General features: G+C 35.6%; 2 protein-coding genes and 1 long non-coding RNA gene across 4 annotated transcripts; all 3 read left to right on the top strand.

Moving 5' to 3' along the window:
- Window positions 1-9,594: 9,594 nt before the first annotated feature.
- On the top strand, window positions 9,595-10,156 carry LOC131435063 (mediator of RNA polymerase II transcription subunit 9). Its single transcript, XM_058602555.1, has 3 exons — window positions 9,595-9,769; window positions 9,834-9,897; window positions 9,992-10,156. Exons 1-3 carry the CDS (start codon window positions 9,621-9,623, stop codon window positions 10,154-10,156), a joined length of 378 nt encoding a protein of 125 aa, XP_058458538.1. The 5' UTR covers window positions 9,595-9,620.
- A 2-nt stretch (window positions 10,157-10,158) lies between these two features.
- Window positions 10,159-10,464, top strand: LOC131435064 (protein NCBP2AS2 homolog). Its single transcript, XM_058602556.1, is given in 2 exon segments — window positions 10,159-10,315; window positions 10,318-10,464. Coding segments are annotated over 2 exon segments (249 nt in total). The 3' UTR covers window positions 10,410-10,464.
- A 4,008-nt stretch (window positions 10,465-14,472) lies between these two features.
- On the top strand, window positions 14,473-17,157 carry LOC131435065 (uncharacterized). 2 transcript variants are annotated; one of them, XR_009230435.1, is made up of 4 exons: window positions 14,473-15,797; window positions 16,124-16,386; window positions 16,439-16,814; window positions 16,876-17,157. It is a non-coding gene; the product is annotated as an uncharacterized LOC131435065 (long non-coding RNA). The 2 variants fall into 2 exon arrangements; XR_009230434.1 differs by having other exon boundaries at window positions 14,473-15,826.
- The last annotated feature ends 5,081 nt before the right edge of the window (window positions 17,158-22,238 follow it).

The following is a 22,238-nucleotide window of genomic DNA, read 5'->3' as shown; positions in this document are numbered from 1 at the left end:
TTCTCGCACGTGATTTCTTCGACCGATAGCGCATCTCCCGGAGAATCTCACCCGGTCCACTAACATACGATAATCTGGCCTTCACTGACCATTTGGGACAACCCGATGCTTTTTATCGTATAATGAATCACCAAGCGGTCCTTTTTCCGGCACTTGTTTTATCGCTCGACAAGGAAGAACGATCTGTCCTGGTGGGCATCCACGAGATAAGAGAGTGAGTTCTGCGGATGGTCCAATACGCGTTGAGATCGGTGTTGCCAGTCGAATACGTTCCGGAATTTGATAGCAACTCGGGATTTGAAACGACGGTTATTTATCTAGTTATTTTCCCTTGTCGCTCCTATAAACAGTTTTTAAACTACACATATATAGAGCAAAGTTTATGGTAAATGGTCACATGTAACATTTCCCCCGAGGCCGATAAAAAAAGATCTTAATTCTTTTAACTACTTTGGAAATTATAATAAACAATGAACTATATTTTAATGGGTGTTAAATTATTTCGACAAACAAGAAAACACAATGAAATTTGATACTTATTACAAAGTAACACGGTTTAATTAGTTACACTCAAAAAAATCCACACGTTAACCTTATGAGAAAAAACACGTAGATTCCAAAAATGGCTTTGTCATCGGAGTTTACGTGATCTTCTTAACAACCAACGGATCATGATTGAATATGAAATGAATCATATGTCAGAATTATTGCTGTTGTCACATATATTTTATGTGTCACGCACTTACTTGAATTCATTTTGTCATGTTCATTTTGTGCTCGCAATATGGCGTCAGTTGAAAAACCTATAACAAACAACATAGGCCAAATCCATTTCGACCGTTCTACGGTATTTATCACAGTGATTTTAGGGTAAATAATTGCTCATTGATTTTATCGACAATTATGAAGTCTAGCTAATTTTTATTATACTTTCAGATCTAACTTTAGTACCAAGCAGAAGCGAATGTACCATTTAGTGAGTTTAGTACAAATTATTTGCATGACCAATTGGCATTACGCGAATTCTGTGCTCTAAAAATACGAAACTGAAACACAATTCAATTTTGTTTTTTTTTCTACAGCGGAGTTCAAAAGGCAAAACTTCTAGATTGTGTTCCAGCACATCAAGCACATTTTGAACTACTAGTTCCAGCTAAATGCATTCCTTAAAGAGAACAATGTTTGCTTCAGTTTAGCTGCTCCGGAGAAAGGATTTAGAACAATGCATTCTGTATTTTTGATATTTTTCGCAAGTGATTCAACAGAAACGAATTTAAAAGTAAAATTTTCAGAATATCTGCGTGCGAACAAAATTTATCGCAATGTTATGTCCAACAGACTATGTAATCTATTAGTTTTTAATACCAATATACCAATATTAAGATTCAATATAGAACTTTATAGTAACAATTACATGGAAATAATGTGACTATTAAGTAAAATTCTGGTCAAATGAAATAAATTTTACAGCACAATTTAAATGAACTTTGTATAAATTTCACAAAAGTATTCTATAGAATCTACGAAAAAAGTGACGTAGATATTACGTGATACAAATGTGGACTAAGAGTTCATGAGTTCATTCTGTGCTATCTATACTTCACATAAGTATTACAAGAAAAGTTCTATGGATAAAAATCACATACGTTTTCACGTAGCACTGAAGTGAGGATTTTTCTGAGTGTAGCAGAAGGTTCAAATCTGATACGCGCATGGGGGTGACCCCCGTGATCTAGCACGCCATCACGGTGAGTAGATTGAATTAATTATCGGTTAGATTTGAATCTTCGGGATACCTCAGCTCTAGAACTACAAGCAGGCGTTCTATGTTGAGGTCGACCAGGTGATTATTTATCTTCGCCCATCTAACTTCCAGGTCTGTCAACATCAGAGATGCCATTTATACAGAATTCTCAGTATTATACAGATTTTTGCCTGCTCATACAGATTTAATACAGAGTACAGATTTTATACAGATTTCCTCAATTTAATACAGATTTATACAGATCTCACAAAAAGCAAGCAGGGAAAAAAAGTATTTGATTCCTGTGACGAGATAAAAGTCTATCAATCAACGGACAAATCACAAATTAATATGGAACCAAATATATTATATATCAATATGCATCACTCTTGCGATTCACGAGGGACATCACAGTAAAGTGCGGTGGTAAAAAAGGTTACTAATACACTACAAATTTTTTAATGCACATATGACAGCCATGGATTCAGTACACTGAATCAAACAAACCCAAATATACGGAATATTTCTCGATATACACTGCACGAAAAAATAAGCTGTAAATACGGTTTAGAATTGCAATCTGATACTAACTCGGAAGAGAACACATTGTTATATAAAAATTCCCTATTTATATAAATGAGTGTGAAATGTAAACGCAGAACTAAACGAATTAATCTTAATGCTAATTCCAAAATTTTACCAACATTTCCGAATTAAGTATTGCAATTTCTTGATTTGAAAATTTAATCCATTTGTATTCAGGTTTACTGTGATAATGATTCCCGATTCCAGTCCAGTTTGTTCAGAGCATATCATTGAACAGCAGATATGTAATACTACGGTATATTATTGTTTGTAATGCTGTTGGCACTACTGGTATTGCTCTATGTCTTTAATTTACTGTTTATCCGTGAGACAAACAAGTCGAAATCATAGTAAGTTTACAGTTAACAAATCTTTTTTGCTTACACATTAATTCACTAGAAAGAAGAACGGCTGATTTTAATTACACAGTGCTGCCACTATGAACATTTATTACAAATGAAATTGAAGAAAGTGAAACATCCTCCGAAAATTTTCATTTTCATTGGTGATTAAGACGATAGGTCTTAAAGAACGTAATTCTACATTATTTATAGGCAATATTTACTTTCGTCAGAAAAACACATGAAAATGTTCACACCTCTATTTGGGCATCATGCTCAATTAGTTGTGACATTTCACTTCTGGGTGCACGATAAACGCAGACTATTAAATTTGACTGAACTAATAGCCTTGAGCGTCACGAGATGGTGTTACTGTGATGTCCTTTTCGATTTGTATTGAATTCGTTAAAGTGATCCATATTGATATATAATATATTTGATGGAACTCTGTTGTGAATTCCATTTATTTTATAATTTGAAATCAATTTGAATGGCATCATGAAACTTTACTGTCAAACTGAGAGTTGTATGCACCCCGGTGGTGCGATTGTCATCTGCATACAATTGGCTTGAAGCCGAAATTTTTGGTTCTTTTGGTTCTAGTTCGCTGTCAAATGCTGTGTTTAAGCAGTGTTCACATCTTTCTTCATGCGGTTGCACCAACGTAAGGAAATGATTTCGATGGAATATAATCAAAATATAACAAACCACTTTTTTTTCTTATTCAAAAAGAGGTCAAATTACTTGTTTTGCAGAGAATACTAGACAAGAGTTATATTTATATTGGGTTTGAAGAAATAAACTTTTGACACCAGTGTGATTGTATGGTATGAAAGTAGCTTAAAATATTGTTGACAACAACGCCACCAAAACAAAATGCCTCGGTTTCAGGAACCAGCTTCCATATCAGGGGGGTGGTATGACCCGACTTGACGTTGCATATTTGGTGTTAAAATTCCATGTCAAATAATGATGTCAACAATTTCAAACTAGATGAATATATGGAATTCAATTCAATTGTTGTGGAGAAAAAATAAAAAAAACTATGAAAATCTACCATCCTACAACCACAATCTATTGGAATAACATCTTTTAGCATCATTTTGTTGTAAGAATTTCATTTTATTAGTGAATACAGATTAATACAGATTTTTTGTGCAAAGTAATACAGATTTTCTATGAAAATATCTGGCATCTCTGCCCACAACAAACTTTGACTTCGGCTCGCACACATTCTAATTTCGTATATGAATAGATCTGCGCACTCTGCATCGGTGTGAGTAACTGAGACGTCAAATTGCTCAATTGAACAATCCAATCAGCGTGATCACCACGAGATAGCGTTGTGGTGATTGTTTTGACATATCCCATGTATTTAGAAAAAATTTTGACGATTTTTTCAATTTACTTGAGTTTGAAAGAATGCAGATGGCAAAACCTTACAAATATGGGTAAAAAAACCATTATTCACGTGTTGTCATCAATACTCTTGACAATCTGGGATTAAATTTGAAATTTTCAGTTCACATACAGATTTGATCTAGATGATAAAACATGAGTAAATAGACTAGTCATAAAACTTTTCACCATCGCTTAGTTCAAAGCTCGCCACTTGGGCAGCGCTACGATCGCAAAAGAGTTGGTTGGATTCTTCAATACCGCAAATGAAGAATTCAACCAACTCTTTTGCGATCGCTGCGCTGCCAGAGTGGCGAGCTTTGAACTAAGCGATGGTGATAATTTTCAGATTTTGCTTGAAGATTCGAACAAAATGCAGGGTTTTTATTACTTTTTTCTTATGAATCGAATACTAACATACAAAGTCGTGTGGAAATTTGATAAAAAAATCGATCATTAATGATTCAGTAACTTTCCGTGGTATGTTTGATTGATATTTATGGAGAAATCGTAACATGAAATACCAAATTCGAAGAAGTGAGATTAGGTACTGTTTTCATATCTGGGATGTTCTTTGTTTTTAGGTTGGATTTTGAGATCAATTGATAAATTATGATCAAAAGTTTTATGACTAGTCTATTTACTCATGTTTTATCATTTAAATCAAATCTGTATGGGAACTGAAAATTTCAAATTTTATCCAAGATTGTCAAGAGTATATGACAATTTGAAATCATATGTTTGATGACAACACGTGAATAATCGTTTTTCTTACCTATATTTGTAAGGTTTTGCTATCTGCATTCTTTCAAACTCAAGTAAATTGAAAAATTCGTCAAAATTTTTTCTAAATACATGGGATATGTCAAAACAATCACCAAAACGCTATCTCGTGGTGAGCACGCTGATTGGATTGTTCAATACAGATGTGTACTCCCAAAATACAGATAATTCACGGATCATACAGATAAATACCGATTTTCGTTTATAGTTTGGATAGACATGAGAAAAGGTTGGTGCGAGACCATTTTATTTGCTCGCTAAAATGAGCTTTGGTGACATTTTCGTGAACTAATGTTGACGAGATTTTGATACCGATATGGTACAGATTAGAGTGCCTATAACCAGAGTGACGACTTCTCATCCGTAGTGTTGGCAACAATTCAAAACATTCTATTAGCTTTGCATTGAATTGACAGGTCGTTTGCTCGATTGGAACTGGTAGCTGTCATTCCAAACGAACAGCTGTCGTCACTCTGATTATAGTCACTCTAGTACAGATAGATTTTTGCGCCGAATACAGATTGTTGGAAAAACGACCTGACAACACTGCCGGCAATATCCGTTTACACTGCATAGGTGTGGGTAACAGAGACGTCAAATTGCTCAATAACAAAACACATAACATCCAAAGGAAAAACACATCAACGCTAATGTAGCGTTTACACTATTGCTGGTTACCAGCATGCTGGTGCCAGTGTACTGCCGTCTTAGGAAAAAAACGTTCAACGGTGGTCCTTCGTTGGTCTAATACTTTGGATCATTGGACCACAGTTGAACGCAATGTCTGCCAGCCATATTTTTCCAGCTGGCAGCGTTTAGTCAGCCATCGGGCAGCCATGCGTAGCGGATCATACACGGACGGAAAAAGCTATTGAATTCCATAAGAAACTCTTATGATATTTCGCTACAAGTTTCCCATATGGAAATCATAAGTCAATCTTATGACCTTCAGAAAAAAATTTTCATGGACCTACTTATGGATTTCATAAATCATACTTATGAAGTTTGTGAGGTAGACTTATGATTAACGTAGAACATAATTCATAACCCCTACTTATGAAATTCATCGCTGCTTTCTTATGATTTTCATAACGCTTGCTACTGATTTCCATGGTGAATGTGTTTAATAATATTAATTGTTTATTAATAAAAAAGCACCTACCAACTATAAAAAAATATCATTTGGTCTAAATAGACAATGATTTCCTATTTCGTGGATAGAAAATGATGAATTTATATTTAAGTCGTGTGAAAACGAGTACGGATTAACAAGAACTTCCGATTTCTAGATGTTATTTTCCTCCACAAACGCAATATTTTTTAATTGCTGTTTCATGCATAAACAAGGTGTAAGTATCATGAAATGAAAAAATGAATAGAGACTTGCATTTTTTTCTTCTAATCCTCAATCCAATTCCAAACAATTCCTGAAAGAACATGATATTTTTAAGGCATCGAATTTATTTCTTCATATTCACAGGCGATCAACTCTATCAGTCGTAATTTCGAATTATGAAAAAGTTTTTTGTACAAAGTTTTGAAGCAAAACAACAGTGTCTTCGTTTCTCATTTTTATGATTTGACTGTTCTTAAGAGAAATGACATTTTCACGTGGTAGACTTTTATAAAAATCATAAATTGTGTTTTAAGGAATGCATATGTCATTGATATGAATTTCATAATTCATGCTTATGAAGTTAATATGTGTGCTTATTGAATGCATAAGTCTTCAATGAAATCAAAATTGTGCCGGTTCATAAGTCACAACTTATGAAATTAATAAGTTTTTTTTCTTCGGTGTATAGCTTACGAAACTCTATATGCATTTGCCGCAGTGTATGATTATGAGTCAAAAATGTTTTCACCTCAGTGTAAAATTGAACCAACAACAACCCTCATACGCATGTCTGTCAGATGGCTGACTAAACGCTGCCAGCTGGAATAATATGGCTGGCACACATTCTGGTGACCGACTGCCTCACCACTGCCAGATATACAACTCAAACGATACAACCGTATCCGCCAGGATTTTTCCACATTGAATTTTTTGACATTTTCAGCGAAGATGAGAAGATGAATACGCTCGGTTAGCTTAGATACAGGCGACTTTGTTTTGTCAAATTAGATTTGACAACCGTCACTGAATCAATTTTGGTATCCGTCTGGTGGCCATGGCTGCCCGGGTAGCCAAAACGCTATGCGGGAAACTTTGACTTCGGCTCGCACACCCACATTATCGAAATGACGGAATGAGCAATGAAATCTTACTCGACTGCATGATTTTTTAGTGCTCGATCGGTTAAGTGCTAGAATTTTCGCCTGAGTTGACTGCTCGATCAACCTGATTGACAGTGACATTTTAAATGTCAGTGAATATTCGCTTATTTTATGAATGTGTTAGTGTGAAATTTATGCGACTTAAGCCATTTCACTACACTCCAGCTAGAGGAATGGATGATGCTGACTAAGGTAGGCCGTTTTGTTAATTTCCAGCGAATTTCAATAGTTTATGTTGGGATTCTAAGAAGAACTGGTTATTTACTAGTTCTGTATATCCGAAAAACATGAAGATTTAAACTTGTATATTCAGTTACATAATGTTTTCGTTTAAAAACAAACTGAAAATCTGCACGAAAACGTGCAAAATCAGGAAAGAAGAAGAAGAAGACGAATTGACAATTCAGTCCGCATCTTCTCGCTCAATTCCGAATCAACCGGTTGTAGGCGAACCGGTTCATTCGGAATCGGTTGTTGCACTGGAGTTGGAATTGATTCGGAATCCATTATGATTTCCACATGAAATTCCGAATGAAAATTTCTCGCCGATTCGGAATTGATTCGGAATCCATTCGGATCTGATAATGTGGGCATATTCTAATTTCGTATATAGCGGCCCTTACACGAGCATTAAAAATGTTATTTTAAATGATGTCATTTAAATGATGTAATTCAAATTTGTTAGAAATTTCGTCATTAGTGCACCACTACACGTTCATTAAAATGATATTTTTCTTTACTATTGACATTTTTAATGACTCGTGTAAGGGCCGCTTATGACTAGATCGGTGCACCCCACATTATCAGATCCGAATGAATTCCGAATCAATTCCGAATCGGCGAGAAATTTTCATTCGGAATTTCATGTGGAAATCATAATGGATTCCGAATCAATTCCAACTCCAGTGCAACAACCGATTCCGAATGAATTTCGCCTACAACCGGTTGATTCGGAAATCAGTCGGAATTGAGTGAGAATATGCGGACCAGCGATGCCAGATAGTAGTAGTGTCATTTCCGTAGATTGGCATTTTTGGAAGCTTTCGCTGTGGAAAGCTTTTTTTTTGCTCGCAAGACAAAGCTAGTTTCCGTAGTTCTCCGTTGATAAATTTTAATTTCCGTAGATTTCCGTAGAAAAAATCCAATTTCTGTAGATTATGTCTACGGATCCGTAGATCCGTAGAAAATGTTCGAATCCGTAGATCTACGGAGATCTCCGTAGATCTGACATCGCTGATGCGGACTGAATTGTCAATTTGTCTTCTTCTTCTTCTTTCCCGATTTTGCACGTTTTCGTGCTGACTTTCAGTTTATTTTTAAATGAAAACATTACATAACTGATTATACACATTCAAATCTTCATGTTTTTCGGTTATACAGAACTAGTAAATAACCAGTTCTTCTTAGAATTCCAACATAAACTGTTGAAATTCGCTGTAAATTAACAAAACGGCCTACCTTAGTCAGCATCATCCATTCCTCTAGCTGGAGTGTAATGAAATGGCTTGAGTCGCCTAAATTTTACACTAACACATTCATAAAATGAGCGAATATTCAATGACATTTAAAATGTCACTGTCAATCAGGTTGATCGAGCAGCCAGCTCAGGCGAAAATTCTAGCACTGAACCGATCGAGCACTGAAAAATCATGCAGTCGAGTAAGAATTCATTACGCATTCCGTCATTTCGATAATGTGGGACTCTGCATCGGTGTGACTGGAGGGATGTCAGGTTCACAGATTAAGTGTTACACAGATTTTGAGTTTTCTGCACAGATTTTAAAACTGACACAGATTTTTGAAAATGATCACAGATTTTCACAGATTCTTGAATAAATCACAGATTTCCACAGATTTTGGAAATCGAGTACAGTTTAGCACCAAAAAGGTACAGCGTGTTGGTAGGGAGACCTGTTTTTTTGCTCACTAAATTGAATTCGATCAGCAGAAAACGGAAAATGGGAGGTGAGACCTTTTTTTGCTCACCAAATTTGATTTTGAACTGCTATTGGGGTACAGAAAACGGTCACAGATTTTCACAGACAGGTTTTGGATTTGACCACAGATTTTTGAAAAAATGACCTGGCATCTCTGGTGACTGGTGTGAGTAACAGAGACCAGGGATGTCAGGTGCACAGATTAATCTGTGTTTCACAGATTTTGAGTTTTGTGCACAGATTTTAAAACTGACACAGATTTTAACAGATTTTTGAATAAAACACAGATTTTCACAGATTATGGTAATCGAATAGAGTTTAGCACCAAAAAGTACAGAGCGTGTTGGTAGTGAGACCTTTTTTTTTTTTTTTTGCTCACTAAATTGAATTCGGTCACCTGAAATGGAAATACGGAAAACGGGTGGGAGTGAGTTTTTTTTTTGCTCACTAAACGATCACAGATTTTCACAGACAGGTTTTAGGTTTGATCACAGATTTTTGAAAAAATGACCTGGCATCTCTGACAGAGACGTCAAATTGCTCAATACGATAATCATGGAATCGGTGCAAATGGATCATGTTGATGTAAAACCGCAAATTACTGCTTGCAATATCGTTGAAACCACAATAGTTACAGGAACATCCGAATCACAGAAACCTGCAGAAATTGAAATTTTACCGGTTGTTTATGAAATAATACGAAGGTCAGTATGCTGTAAAATGACAATTGAAATTATTTACATAAATTTTTTGATTAATCTGAATTAGTGTTGAAAAAGATCCTGTGGATAACGCGGCCAAGCAGAGGGAAAGTCACGATTGCAGTCAAAAGGTAATTGCAGGTGTAACTAAAAAAAAGTTGTGTATAAATATTGACACAAATTTAGGAACGTTATAGTAGTTGTAATTGCACTTTTTTCCGATAGGTACTAGAATTGCAAAGGCGATTAGAAATAGCACGACGCATAGTTCGTCAGTTACCCGGAATAGAATTTAGCAAAGAGGAACAATTACGCCGTTTAGAAAGTCTTCGAAAACAATTAGCATTGAAACAACAACTAATTAAGAAATATAAGAACGTGCAGTTTTAGCTATGGTATTGCGCTTTATATTACGATACCTGGCTAACAACGAGCAGATAATACAACGTATGGCAGATAGCTATATCATGCGTCGAGCTGCTCAGTTTCTTGTGGGTGCTTATTATCGCACCCGAACAATTGCTCAAGAACAGAAATTGATGGAAATGTCACAGAGAACTTCAAACGTATGTTAGATACATTCAAGAACAAAATCAATCAGGAAATTGAAGCGGCTAAAAAACACACGAAAAAACGTAAGTGAAGGCTTGCATCAATTAGAAATTGATCAATAAACTGGTGCTATAGAACAGACCAAACTCGATTTTATAATAATTGTATTAATTATATATATATATATATATATATATATATATATATATATATATATATATATATATATATATATATATATATATATATATATATATATATATATATATATATATATATATATATATATATATATATATACATATATATATATATATATATATATATATATATATATATATATATATATATATATATATATATATATATATATATATATATATATATATATATATATATATATATAATATATATATATATATATATATATATATATATATATATATATATATATATATATATATATATATATATATATATATATATATAATATATATATATATATATATATATATATATTATATATATATATATATATATATATATATATATATATATATATATATATATATATATATATATATATATATATATATATATATATATATATATATATATATATATATATATATATATATATATATATATATATATATATATATATATATATATATATATATATATATATATATATATATATATATATATATATATATATATATATATATATATATATATATATATATATATATATATATATATATATATATATATATATATATATATATATATATATATATATATATATATATATATATATATATATATATATATATATATATATATATATATATATATATATATATATATATATATATATATATATATATATATATATATATATATATATATATATATATATATATATATATATATATATATATATATATATATATATATATATATATATATATATATATATATATATATATATATATATATATATATATATATATATATATATGTATATATATTAATATAATGAATTTATTAGGTGCACCGCTCGCAATGTTGCTTTTGCTTCAAACGGAAAGTACATCACATTGAAGAGTAATTTCGAATGACTCGGCACTCGCTGAGAGTAAGTCATAATAGTGAACGGCAGCGAAAAGTTTTCTTTTTCGTCTGGTGTTAAATTTAATACTCTATCTTTCATTGCCCGCTCGCTTGCATTTTTTTTCGAAAGTGGAAGTTGACTGCTGACATATTGGCCGTTATCAAAAAACGCGTGAAATCGACATTTATAAGGGTAATAAATCAGAGGGCTACAATCCGCAATCATGGTCCTATCATTAAGCTCATCCTCAGTGTCGCCGTATCGAATCAAGCAGAGTTAATTTGATTTTCTTATATTCATTTATTTGAATATCTTTTTTTGTCTCATAGAAAGGTTATGCAATCACTTGAAAAATCGATCAGTGAAAATTGACCCTCACAAGGTTTTCTCGGAGATGGCTGAGCCGATTTTGACAAACTCAGATCCAAATTAAAGGTGTAGTAATGCAGCTTGGCTATTTTTGTGTTCCCATATATCATCTGTTCGAAATAATTGAGTTAATTCATAGTTACTCATACTCTTCAGCATACTGCTCGACTCTGACCCTTTTCCCAGAGGAACCACTGTACCTGAAGATAGCTGAATATATCAGTAACCTTTTCAGCAGTATGCCAGCTTGGGAATTTTATTTGATTAATTGATTTGAAATAAAAAATATAATTAATTTATTTGAAATAATAAATATAATTCAGACATATTTACATAACTAAATTTTTTCTAGTTTAAATGAAAATACTTAGTCCCTCCCATTGGTTGGTGGGCTTGACGGTATTGCAAACATCATCACATACAATCATATAGCGTTACAATTTGATAAAGATATGCGTTACAGCTTTTAGTTTCATAATTGAATTAAATGAATAACATATGGAACGACTTGAATAAGATGTTGATTGCATTACGCTCCAACATCCGGGGTTGGAGAGGCCGGTAGGGCTTAACTGAGCTCTTTTTTATGTTTTATTTTCATACTACCGGCCCTTATTACCAGTGAGAAGTGAGAATTAAGTGGAGTAATCGTATCCCAATTGGGTTTCACACGATGACAATAAATGAACGGTAAATCGAGTCCATCTTTGAAGTTTATTGGTGGTTTGTGTACCATGGAATACTGTGGAATGAAATAGAATATTGTAGAATAGAATGAACTAATAATAATGACCGAACCAATGAGAAAACCACTGATAGCTGTCAAACGATGTTCATCCAGTTTATATTGTGAGGATGTATCGTTTGGGACCTGATGGGTGGGATGATGTGTGAGTGAAGTGTAAGAGTAAGCATGTAAGTGTAAGCATGCAAGAATGGTAATAAAGGCCACCGTTTCAGCTCAGGACTAACGATCGACCATTAGAAGAGATAGAAATTGGGTAACGGTACCCCCATTCATCTCAAATCCATTAGTCATTTCATATACGAGAACCACTAGTTAGAGTGAGATCTGTTATCTCTGTTTGATAGATTAATTTCAAGAGTAACATGAAATTTGGAGCAGTATTGCACCATTTCCGAACTACTTTTATGCGCCATTGCTTCTTACAGACGAGGTAAAGATTTCGTATTCGATTTTATCACAATAAACTTATTGAAAGTCGAGTAATCGGTAAAATAACATGGTGACACTACTATTGAGATGACTAAAGGCACACAAATTTTAGTTAGAATTTATTAGAATAGAAATAGTAACTCAATGTTGTGATGCTTGCTTGTGGAATACATGTAGGTATGTATACATGTGTGTATGCGTGTGTGTCTGTGTGTATATATGTGTTTTTTGTGTGTACATTATACATTATGTTTTTTGTGTGTACAATATACATTCAACCGAAGATAACGAAATGTGAACAAGCTGTAGCAATACTAACAAAACCCAAGTGGTAATATCATTTAAATAAAAACGCATGTCCTCAGTTCTTATCCGTCAAACCATGATGAGCTGCTCTACAAAAATCAAAGAAACACTAATTTGTTTTTTTTTTTTGGAAACGAATGACTGGATGAGGAACAAGAAATACGAAAAAGCTGAAAGAATTAGAAAAGAATATTGGTAAGAACATAAACACCACTGCATACAACTAACTTTTACATTTAAGGAAACAACATAACATGTCAGCAAAAGTACGGAGTGAAAAATGACAACAAAAACACTTACGAATCACAGCTGAATAGAACACTGGAATTAAGGTGAAATGTAGCGGAATGCGAAAATCGCGTTTTTGATCAATTATTCAAAAACTAGACCGATTTTCGAAAAACCAAAAACACTTAAGTTTTCGAAATCAAATTTATCATAACTAAGTATTCTTAGAATTTTGAAATTTTGCTTTGCCGAGCCGTAATTGGTTTTTGAAATGTATAAACGGTCACTGTTCCGTCCCACGGGGATGATTTTTGAACTGAAAAGTAGTATTTGTAGCAGAATTTCACAAAGAATCTGAAAATGCAACTCAAAATTATAAAATTTTAGCGAAAATAACCGAAAATTGAAAAAGTTTTCATAAACTTTTCTGCATTTTTTTTATTGCTTGCGCGCTGCTGTTTCGTATTGAGGTGGTGTGAGAAATGCACGGTGGGCACGGTGGCATTATATCGTGAGCAAAAAATAGATATAAAATAATGACGCAAATTTATGCAGCATTGGGTTTTGTGTTGAAATAAAAACGACTTGAATACAATAAAATGAGTTTGTAAGAAATCGTTTATTTTCTAAGTAGCTGTCATTTATACAAACAATGTGATAAACATTGAGGGCCAGCTTCGAGCCAGTCAGCATGGAAAACTTATTGGAATTCATTGGTTTTTCAATTATTATGAATACAATGAATCAACGCTTGATTTTGCTTTCAAAATCGATTGAATAATAAGAAACTACGAAATAACTTAATATTCAATTTCGTGCCCCAAATATGTGCTCGAGAAGAGATTCACTAAATAATTTTAACTGTATGGTATGATGAACTATTAGTTATAATTGGAATGTATTCCAATAATGTAATCTAAGAAATTATTAAACTATTGATGATTTCTGGTACCGGAGGTCAGAGTCTGTTTGGTCTTCGGTTCGTTATCGTTGAAACAGACATTTCTAGACTCATCATGCTATATAATTCCGAAAGTCGCTTCCGAAAAAAAGTTAATGGTGAATACTTTTACGTAAATTCTATCTCATCGGCGGGAAGGGCCTGGTGAACTACTGGCAAAGATATCGAAAATACTTGAATGTTCTCTTGTCTTCAATCGTTCTTTTGAAGGAGAATCCATGCTTGCTACTAAACTCAAGCATATACACGGTTAGCAAGTTGGTCAATACATATACATATAACCTCATGTTAATCATTCATAATTACTCATGATTTATAGTTCTAGTGTAAGAGTAATCACTAACAATAATGATTGAATCAGCATATATTCAAAGTGTGAAGAATTCTAAAATCCATTACGTCTAGTCTTTTTTACAAGCCAATATAACCAGAGGTAACCCACTGCGCTCAATCATTGAAAAAAGTTCTTGTTTCTATGTGGCCGTTTTTCTTGGTACGCTTTGTGCGACGGTTCGTTCAACTGAAGCGGATAAAATTTTGCGCGCATTTTATGACGCTACATTTCACCTTAAGGTAGCGCTTCGCCGTGGTCACGGGAGTTCGCTGCCTATCCCGGGGTTTCACGCACTTTACCCAAAATTGTAAGAAAACGGGGATGAAAACGGAAATTCCAAGAACATACGATTCTAGATAATTAATTTTTCTATCGATTCGTATATAAATTGTGCCTGATAAACATATTTATCGAAAGATTTCGTGCGAGTTATAAAAATAAATGAGTTTTTCCTTATTCTTTCGCACGCACACAATGTCAACGCATGCATTAGGGTGTGCAAAATGCTACATGCGGTAGACGCTAACAACATTTCTTTTGTTTTCGTTGTCCGTTTTCTCTGCGTAAACGTTGAATATAGATGAGTAGAAAATGTAAGTAAGTGTTACTACTTTGTAAAATAATTTCTATTCATGTTTCAGTAGAACCAGAAATCAGTAATGATTTTCATCGCTACTAGCTTTGACGCTTTGTTGAAAACGTAGCACATCCCTACATATGCGATTTGTTTATAGCGAGAAAAGGAAAAAAGAAAACCAAATTTTAACAAAACTCGCACGAAATCTCGCGAAAGAAAAGCTTTCTAACTGATATTTTTCGCCAAATGCATAGTAAAATCATTTACCTACAATCGCATGTTTTTGATTTTTCGTGAATCGGGTTAGTATTTTAGAAATTTGCAATTTAGGGTGAAATTTCGGCGACAAAACAAGAGGAAGCAGTGAGTTGTCTTGATTCGACCTGACCACGGCGAAGCGCTACCTTAAGGTAAAACAGAATATAAACTATGATCAAAGGTAAGAAAACCAACATAAATAAATAATAAAAACTGTTGGGTAATAATAATATTTCCTCATATTGAAAGAGGCGTTTATATGGCGCGCATGCGCTAATTCGGCCTGATACAAATTAACGGGGAGGGCAATACATTTTGGACAGGGCTGTAAAAAGCTGATTGGAACCCTTTCCCCACCAAAATGTAATATAAGGAAACTATAAGTTTAAATGAAAATACTTAGTATCATGCTATAGATTACTTTATTTTCAGAAATAATGGTTTTAATAGAATTTTCGTTTTGGTCGTTGATTTCCAGTTTTTACGATTCCCACCACTAGGGTGCGAGGCGCTGCATTGGGTATATTTCTTATAGGGATTCATTTCGGATGAGTTTTTTCCCACTGAGCTTTTTTCTGAGAGAGAGTTTTTAAAAATGAGAATTTTGGTCGGTGAGCTTTTTTTCGGTAACTTCACAGAAGTACGACATCGACTGGCCAGTTAGGTTAAGCCTAATGAATTATGGCAAAACATCAAGTTCACTCAATGAAAGCAACTTATTTGATCATTGTTATGAATAAGGTAAGTTGTTTAGTAATATTTGTTATAGCTTTGTTGAGCATGTTTTTTCTAGGGTAAAATATCGAGGCAAAAAAGGGTAAAATATCCACAAGATCGTAAAAAGGATTTCGTTATCAACTTTTAGTTCATGGACAAATGAAAGAGGAAATAGGCTCAAAGAGAGTTCCGTTTAGATCTCGAATAAACGACAGGGCTCACTAGCTTTCTTAAAAACGTCCCTTCTACGATCTCGATAATGACAAAGAACCAAAGAATGAGATCATCGACGAAGAGAAATCCAAATCTTCATCAATGAATCTCGAAGGAAATGTTCAAGGTTCTATTGAATTATATTCACAGCGATGCGAATTCTGTGATATTATTTGGACTGCTCATGTTATAACGACACAGGCGGCCGCCAACAGAATGGATTTATGGATCTCGTTTTGGTAATACACGTGACGTATTAAATCGAGTTGACCAATTCCAACGTAGATTTTTTTCTTACAGAGCCTACGGAACCACCATGAAAAGAAACTAATTCTCTTAACTCCAAGAATATTCCTCTCCTAGCCGATGGAAAACAATTGAATATAAATCTGGATTTTTTTTATAAAGTATTGAGACTAGAATTGAACCAATTTTTTTCGATCCGAAACTAACTTCCAAACTAAAACAAAATAATTAGCTTAAAAAAGAAAAAAGCTTATTTTGTCATGCAGATTCGGTCCATTGGTTGTCAACAGTCGGTCAAACGACTGACGGCCATGACTTCCTCAGAACCGGCGTCAGAACTAGGGATGTCGTATTATCGATCGATTAATCGAATAATAACTTGGATAATCGAGTAATATTTAATCGATTAGCTTAAAACTAATATTTAATCGATTTGCTTAAAACTAATACTCGATTATTGAGTTAATCGAATAATTAAAAAAAAATCCAATAGTAATAATTGAATAATCGACTAATCGATTAATAATCCAGATAATCGAATAAATTTCAATCGATTAGTTCCAAAATTATACTCGATTATTGAATAATCGAGTAATTCGAAAATTCCGACGTCGCACTCCAACCAAGTTCTGAAGTACGTAAAGTTTGCTGTTAAGATTATAGAATCAAAATGTTTTGTCGAGTGCAAAGGAAACTTTCAATAACTATCATACCGCACTTTACCAACCTCTTGCAACAACCATATGGATCAAAAAGTAGAACAATTCACTGAAAAACACAAGCTAAAGTGTTCCATTCCAGAAGCTTTTCATAAGGTTTGCTCATTACTTCGCAATATTCGCACCATTGATTTACATTTATCACACAATTTATGTAATCTGCTCTAACTTTTTTCGTGATAAATGACAGAACATCGAAAACCTGGAAGTTGAATTCTGAGCTTTTCGATGTTCTTTAGCGATTAAGAGATTGATGCGACAAAAAATGGTCTGTAATTTGTCTGTGGGTGTACATTGTATCATCAGTAGGGAGGTGTTGATATAATGCCTGAAATAATTTATTTATTTATTTTTTTTGCCCTTTATGGACTGCTCTGGCCGAGGGGGGTGGTTACAACGATCCGCACTTTCCATACCAGACGAACTAGGCTATGGTGCCCAAATGAACACTAGTAACGAAGGAGGAAATCCTCCAGCATGTAACCCAAGCGACAGATTCCTTTACGGTTATCAATTTGCAACGGAAGATACGAATATTTTCTATTACAAGTTTGCCAGAGAATTTGTCATTTGGGCAGGAAGTGTGTGCTTCACCCTGTAACCAGTCAATCATTGAGTCGTGCGTCTGTATCGTATTGGTATTTTGTCATCCTACCAGCTGCTTCTGTGTCTTAAATGTCCTCGTCGATGATACTTTGGAAAATTTCGCATTGTATCCGCTTCGGTCTTGGCCCTGCTTTCCTATATAGTCCTTTATGTCTGAAGCGGTACTTACGATTATTACTTTGAAGTTCCCTAATCAATGTAGATATGTTTGGTCTACTTATACTATCCAATCTAATCTATTCTAATTGTTTCTATCTTTGTCGATGTTACGTTACCTTTTCTTTTGCCCCATTGCATTGCTTTTTACTATACCGGAGACACCTGTTAATATCACAAGCTAGTAGATTATCAAGAATGAAGGAATAATAATAAGATTGATAATAATAATAATTACAATAATAATAATAATAATAAAAGAGATAGTAAAAATCGTAAGGCATTTTACTTACCAAAAGTTAGGTAATTTTATAAAATACCTATATTTCTTCATTTTCTTGAGAACATTCTAGGGTCTGTTTCTTGGTCTTAAATCTTCGATGATAATCCTTTGTTTCAGCAGGCTGGGTTTTCGTTAAGAAAATAAAATGAAATCAGGTGTTAGTAAGCTTGTTAAATTATATAACGTAAGGATGCGCATTTAACACTAGATTGCCCAGGAAAGTCACAATATGTAAACAATGGAAGGATTGCTTAAAATTCTGTGAACTTTTTTAATTCTTTATTTAACGATATATGCACTTAGGCACACTGCACTAGCTTTTATTTATTCTGTCTTACTTACCTTACCTAACAGCTATACGTCTCCACATAACTCGGTCCATGGCTGCTCGTCGCCAGCCACTCAAGGCACGGATGCTTCAAAGATCACCCTCCACTTGATCGATCCACCTTGCTCGCTGCGCTCCTCTTCTTCTTGTACCAGTCGGATTAGATTCAAGGACCATTTTCACTGGGCTGTCGTCCGACATCCTTATGACATGCCCAGCCCATCGTAGACGTCCGATTTTAGCTGTCCGTACGATGGGTGGTTCTCCTAGCAGCTGTTGCAATTCGTGATTCATACGCCGTCTCCACGTTCCGTCTTCCATCTGCACTCCGCCATAGATGGTCCTCAGTCCCATTCTTTCGAAAACACTGAGGGCGCGTTGATCCTCTGCCAGCATAGTCCAGGTCTCGTGGCCATAGAGAACAACCGGTCTAATGAGCGTTTTGTAGATGGTCAATTTCGTGTGGTGGCGTACTTTTCTCGATCGGAAGGTTTTTCTGAGTCCAAAGTACGCACGATTACCTGCCAAAATACGTCTCTGTATTTCTCTGCTGGTGTCATTATCGGCGGTCACCAGTGAGCCCAAATACACGAACTCGCCTACCACCTCGATATCGTCACCGTCTATCAATATTCGTGGTGGGAGGCGTAGTGTTTCTTCTCTAGAGCCTCTTCCTCTCGTGTGTTTTGTTTTCGACGCATTTATGGCCAGTCCGATACGCCTAGCTTTAGCTTTCAGTCCGATGTAGGTTTCCATCATCTTCTCAAGGTTACGAGTCACAATATCAATATCGTCAGCGAAGCAAAAAAGTTGTACGGACTTTCGGAAGATCGTGCCACTCGTGTCGATCCTCGCTCTTCGAATCACACCTTAAAGGGTAATATTGAACAAGATACAAGAAAGTCCATCACCTTGACGTAGCCCTCTCCGAGATTCAAAGGGACTCAAGAGCGTCCCAGATACTCGGATGTAGCACATCACTCTATCCATCGTTGCTTTGACCAATTGCGTCAGTTTATCTGGGAAACCGTATTCGTGCATTATCTGCCATAGCTGTTCTCGATCGATTGTGTCGTATGCCGCTTTGAAGTCAATGAATAGGTGATGTACGGGTACGTTGGGTGGGTACGTTGTATTCACGACACTTCTGGAGTACTTGTCTTATCGCGAATATGTGAACCGTAGTGGCGCGGGCTCCAGTAAATCCCGCTTGGTACGGCCCTACGAATTCCTTAGCTATTGGTGATAGACGACGGCAAAGGATTTGGGAGAGTACCTTGTAGGCGGCGTTCAGCAATGTGATTGCGCGGTAATTGCAACAGTCGAGCTTATCGCCCTTTTTGTAGACGGGACTCCCACTCCATTCATCCATTCCTGCGGTAGAATCTCCTCCTCCCAAATCCTAGAAATCATCCAGTGCAGCGCTCTAGCCAGTGCCTCTCCTCCATGTTTGAGCAGCTCGCCTGGCAACTGGTCATTGCTCGCGGCTTTGTTGTTCCTCAGCTTGCCAATCTCCTCACTTATCTCCGACAGATCAGGGGCTGGGAATCTGTCGTCGGCTGAGCGTGCACCCAGATTGATTCCTGTACCGTTCTCATTCACATTGCTGAACGCCGCCTACAAGGTACTCTCCCAAATCCTTTGCCGTCGTCTATCACCAATAGCTAAGGAATTCGTAGGGCCGTACCAAGCGGGATTTACTGGAGCCCGCGCCACTACGGTTCACATATTCGCGATAAGACAAGTACTCCAGAAGTGTCCGTAACTTGTGCTTCGCCATTCAGATGCTCGTCATAGTACTGCTTCCACCTGTCGATCACCTCACGTTCGTTCGTGAGGAGGTTACCACTGGTATCTCTGCACATTTCGGCCTGTGGCGTGTAGCCTCTACGTGAGCGGTTCACCATCTCATAGAACTTCCGTGTGTCATTTACGCGGTACAGCTGTTCCATCGCTTCGCGATCTTGGTCTTCCTGGTGGCGCTTTTTCCTCCGGAAAACCGTGTTCTGTCTGTTCCGCGCCTGTCTGTATCGTTCCTCGTTCGCTCTAGTGCCGTGTTGCAGCATCCTCGCCCTTGCTGCATTCTTCTCTTCGACCAACTGCTGACATTCGCCGTCAAACCAGTCATTCCCTCGATTCGATAACCTCGTACCTAGAACGGTTGCAGCTGTGCTACTCACGGCGGACCTTATGTTAATCCAGCCGTCTTCAAAATTCGCCGCGCCAAGCTGCTCTTCCGTTGGTAGCACTAGCTCCAGTTGTTGCGCGTATTCCTCTGCAATACGAATGCTACGTAGCTGCTCGAGATTGAGTCCTGGCGTTCCTGTGCGACGAGTATTGTGCACCGTCGATAGTTTTGAGCGCATACAAACTGCGACAAGGTAGTGGTCAGAATCAATATTGGCACTGCGGTAAGTACGGACATTGATGACGTCGGAGAAGAATCGCCCGTCGATGAGAACGTGGTCGATTTGATTTTCCGTATGTTGATCAGGTGATCTCCAGGTGGCTTTGTAGATATCTTTGCGGGGGAAGAAGGTGGTGTTTATTCTGTCACAGTTTTTATTATTGACTTTCTCTCTTCCAACCATTTTGACCGCTTTAGAGCAATTTAGGTCTAGACCAAGTTTTGGGCCTTTTAGTGTTGAGCACGCATCCAGGAAACGAGAGCTACATGTATTTCGTGAAGAAATACTAGGTGTGATTGGATGAAATGGTCCTCGTGAACCGTTCTCTTCCAGAAACACACATCTCACAGTCTTAGTTAGAAGGTGACATCTGTGTCAAAGTGGGAGAAATCTAAGAACATTCAAACCTTTCTCGATTTGAGAGTGTATTTACACCCGATCAATCAGCCTCGCTGTCATTGCAACTTGTAAACATTACCGACACCGAATCGGATCGGAAAGGTTTGGTAGTTCCTAAACGGTTCATAAGATATCAATTTACTCCTATTCCTGATAACAATAGTCTTCCTTTTTGAATTAAATTCACCAGTCCAGGACGAATATTATATATTAATATTCATCCCAACTAGATCAAGATAATTCAAATTGGTGACCAATTCCAGGCAAGAATTAAATTTGAATAAAATTGTCTTCAAAGACATTATTTTTGTCTCTCAAATTTCAAAACAGTGCCGGCGGCAAAATAGAATAGGATAGCTTTTGATGCAGTGTGTGTTTTTCGTTGGATTTAAAAAAAAATGAGAAAAAACAAAAACTCAAATCAGTGTTGGTGGCAAAGCACCGGCCAGATCTTCTAAAGCTTACTGAACAGAAAGTATAATTCACAAATATCAAACTAAAATAGGGCTCGGAAAGTA

The sequence above is a fragment of the Malaya genurostris genome, chromosome 3 (genome assembly GCF_030247185.1).
Source record: "Malaya genurostris strain Urasoe2022 chromosome 3, Malgen_1.1, whole genome shotgun sequence".
Classification (NCBI taxonomy): Eukaryota; Metazoa; Arthropoda; class Insecta; order Diptera; family Culicidae; genus Malaya; species Malaya genurostris.
The sequence above is the reverse complement of the archived record's forward strand: the minus strand, read 5'-3'. Positions and strand labels throughout refer to the sequence as shown.

Excerpts from the sequence above, each read along its gene's own strand:
- LOC131435063 (XM_058602555.1), top strand. The coding sequence starts at position 9,621 with ATGGAATCGGTGCAAATGGATCATGTTGATGTAAAACCGCAAATTACT. Across the intron at positions 9,770-9,833 it reads GTTTATGAAATAATACGAAG|TGTTGAAAAAGATCCTGTGG; the intron begins GTCAGTATGCTG and ends AATCTGAATTAG. Across the intron at positions 9,898-9,991 it reads GTCACGATTGCAGTCAAAAG|GTACTAGAATTGCAAAGGCG; the intron begins GTAATTGCAGGT and ends TTTTTCCGATAG.